The sequence below is a fragment of the Myotis davidii genome, unplaced genomic scaffold, assembly GCF_000327345.1.
Source record: "Myotis davidii unplaced genomic scaffold, ASM32734v1 scaffold2798, whole genome shotgun sequence".
In the NCBI taxonomy this organism is placed as follows: Eukaryota; Metazoa; Chordata; class Mammalia; order Chiroptera; family Vespertilionidae; genus Myotis; species Myotis davidii.
The window spans coordinates 59599-63100 of record NW_006289553.1 but is presented as its reverse complement, the minus strand read 5'-3'; the positions used below and the strand labels follow the sequence as shown (position 1 = coordinate 63100).

Genomic DNA, 3502 nt, shown 5'->3' with positions numbered 1-3502 from the left:
CAGGGCGGGTGGGGGTAGTGGCCAGGCCGGTGTGGATGGTGTCTCCCCGGGGGAGAGCCCAGCCTGTTTGCTCAGAGTGGGAGGTCCGGACACGTGGGAGGGAGGAGCCTCATCCCAAGGCCCGAAGCTTGGATGGGACTCGAGGGGAGGGTAGTTCTGAAGGGAGGGAGGACCCGGGTCTTAGCGCGGCCAGGAAGGCTCCCCAAGGCCTCTGCGTACCCCGCCCACAGGTTTGAAAAGACTTTTCTGGAGTCGGAGGCGGTGAGCGAGCCGCACCTGGGCGCCAACATCAACGCCTGCGAGGAGCTCAGGTGGGTCTCCCGCTCCTCCTCGGCGCGGTGCCCAGCACGGTCAGCAGGGGGCGCGCGAGCTCTGGAAACCGGGGCACCGAAGGCGCACGCAAAGGAGACAAATTTGCAAAAAGGGGAATTCCCGGGAGGCCGCCTGGGCCCCGCGGAGCCGCGTTCCGGGAAGAGATGCAGAGCTCCAGGGCCGAGCAGAGGCTGAGCAGTTCCAGCCGCTGGTTTCTGCCTGTTGCCAATCCGGTCCACATCCTGCCAATGTGGGCTCCATGTCTTTCCTCCCTGCATCCCAGCAGCCTCCTTTCTCTTTAGAACGCGCCCTTTTCTGGGAAGCGGGGCTGTGCTGGGAGTGGGGCCGGGGTCCCTCTGCCCCCAGAAGCCAGAGGCCCTCCCTCTGGCCTGGCAGGGCTGCCCCCATTCTGTGCCTTCGACCCTCGGCCAAGGTGCAGTGTGCTCTGTTGTGGAGGCACCAGCGGCTGCAGGGCAGCCAGCAACGGTGGACCCAGACCCTGAGCCGCCCCGGGTTCAGATCCCAGCTCGGCCGCTTGCCAGCTGTGGGCCTTGAGATGAATCACTTCCGCTTTCTGCGCCTCCTTTCCTGACCTGCCCCGTGGAGGTCAGACCACTGCTCCCTGGGACTCAGTGCCCTCGAGGGCCCGTGCATAGTGGCTTCAGGAACCCTTGTGATGTGCCAGGGCTTTACCCACCTGGTGCCTTTCATCCGGAGGGTGGCGTCCCCATGTACAGATGGAAAGGGGAGGCTTAGAAAAGAAATGCCACTTGTCTATCGTCTGCAGCCAGTACGTGCTGCAGCCGGACTCAGAACCAGGCCCGTCTGAATCCAAACCAAGACCACAATGAGACCACTCTCTTGTCTCTAATCTGGTCCGGCTTGTCCGGGCAGCTCCAGGGAACATTCTCTGCACCTTGGTGGGCAGGTAGCCCCTGGCCCAGCCCCTGATGGCATGTTAGCCCGCGCTTCTGTGTCCCTGTACTGGGGCCTGGGCAGAGCCTGGCCCTCAATTGCCTCCACACCGAAATGGGCATTGGCATGTTCAGGGAGGCGGTCACAAGGCTCCAAGAAGGGCCCCTGGGCCAGGCTTGGCTGGGCTGCACTCTTCCAGAGGGATGGTGGGTTGGCCTAGAGCTGCCGCAGGGGAGCTCTGCCTGCAATGGCCACGCCCGTACCCCTGACCTGCGCTTCCATGACTGGCTCCTGGGGCTTTGGTGCTGTCCCCTCACTTGGCTCTGCTCCCAGGGTTACCACCTTGTGTGGCCTAGGCCCTTTGCAGTCTCAGGGAGTGAAGTTGCTGGCACCTAGCCTGCATGACTGCATGCCGGGCCTTGTCCTGCACCCTGGCTACTTTGTAACCTGTCCTGGCCCCTCCCCAGGACCAACCTACTGGCCAGGTTCCCAGGAGCCTTCACGGAGCTGGAGCAGCCCCTTGTGGCTGCCACCTGCATCTTCCAGAAGCGGCTGCTCCAGGGTTTGCAGCACAATGTGCAGGTGAGTGGCACGGGCCCTCTCTGCCTACTTTCCACACCCAATGAGTGCCCTGGGGCCCAAGTCACAGCATTCATTACTCCAGGGCAGTTTCAGGGGTGATGTGGGGCAAGTGACCCAGACAAGGTCCCAGCTGGGCAGGGATGGCCAGTCGCTACTTCCTGGAGACTGTAGGTCAAGAAACCAGGACTGCCTGGCTGGCATGGCTCAGTGGTTGAGCATCGACTTAAGAACCAGGTCAAAGTTTGATTCCAGGTCAGGGCACATGCCCAGGTTGCAGGCTTGATCCCCAGTGTGGGGCCTGGAGCAGGCAGCTGATCAATGATTCTCTCTCGTTGATGTTTCTCTCTTTCTCCCTTTTCCTTCTTCTCTGAAATCAATAATATACACATATTATACATATGTATATATATTTTAAAAGAGCCCTAGCCGATTTGGCTCAGTGCTGGCCTGCAGTCTGAAGGGTCCTGGGTTCGATTGTGGTCAGGGACACATGCCCGGGTTGCAGGCTACATCCCCAGTAGGGGGTGAGCAGGAGGCAGCAGATCAATGATTCTCTCATTATTGATGTTTCTATCTCTCTCCCTTCTTCTCTGAAATCAATAAAAAATATATTTTAAAAAACTTTATCACTTAAAAAAAATAAAAAATAAAAGCAAATAAAAAAGAAACGAGGCCCCTTACCCAGCAAGACCTGGCTGCAGGCTCCAACCCAAACCCGAGCCCCTGGGAAAGCCCCGGGCATCACTGGTAGGGAGGCCCCGGGCACCCTGCGCCCGGAGAAGGGGGTCAGAGAGACCCCCAGGGTTTCTTCCTGTTGACAGACTGGCCTCGCTGCCTGGCTGTCAGGAGCCTGCATGGCTCCAGGGGAGGCGCAGTGGCTGGGCGGGCACAGTTGGAAGAGCCCCCCTCGTCCTCGCCCAGCCGCTCTTCAGGCTCCTGTGCACCAAGGCCTGGCTGACGCAGGACACGCTGCAGCCCCTCATGGACAAGGTGGTGGCCTTCGCCGGCCACCTGGAGCGCCTGGCGCCACCTCGCGCGCAGGTATTTGGGAGGAGCGCGGCCCTGGTGGGTTCCTGCTCAAAGCCAGGCACGGGACCCTGACCTTGACCCTGACCCTGCCCCGCCCCGCCCAGGAGACCCTGCAGGAGGCGCACCGCTACGTGGTCCGCGAGTACCTGGCCCAGGCGCTGAGGCCTCGCGAGCGGTTCCGGGGCGCCGAGCGCCTGACCGGCTCCCAGAAGATGGGCCTGGACGCCCAGGCCATCGGGGACACCTTCCGGGGCCTGGTGAGCGGCTCCCCTCCGTGGGGTTCTGGGGCCACCGGCTCTTCGCTCGCAGCTGGGCTGCTGCGAGAGGGGCGGGGCCGGAGCAGCGCTTTGCATACATTTACATATATTTACATACATTTTGTGGGACTTCAAGAGCGAGGGCCGACACTGCATCTGACCGCACGGGGCTGTGGGAGGCCGGTCCTCCACCCTTTGGAGCGGAGGGCCTCCTCCCGACACAGCCACCCCTCATCCGGCTGCTGGTCTGGCTCCAGGCCGGACTTCCGGCTGGGCCTCAGCTGACCCTCTGAGCGGAGGCATGGAGACCCTGAGCTGTACCCTGTAAGGTGCAGGTCTACCTGGCGGAGCCCCGAGGAAGGTCGCGGTGGGGGCTGCAGGCAGCCGCAAGGGGGGGTCCCGGGGAG

At 62.1% G+C, this 3502-nt stretch overlaps 1 protein-coding gene across 1 annotated transcript in view; it reads left to right on the top strand.

Annotated features, from left to right (window-relative positions):
• EXOC3L4 (exocyst complex component 3-like 4) overlaps positions 1–3502 on the top strand; it is a 14266-nt gene that overhangs the window by 8791 nt on the left and 1973 nt on the right. The window contains exons 8-11 of the mRNA XM_015562795.1: positions 19–311; positions 1695–1809; positions 2731–2850; positions 2943–3095. Of these exons, the coding sequence (XP_015418281.1) occupies positions 19–311; positions 1695–1809; positions 2731–2850; positions 2943–3095 (681 nt within the window). The remainder of the gene's footprint in view (positions 1–18; positions 312–1694; positions 1810–2730; positions 2851–2942; positions 3096–3502) is intronic.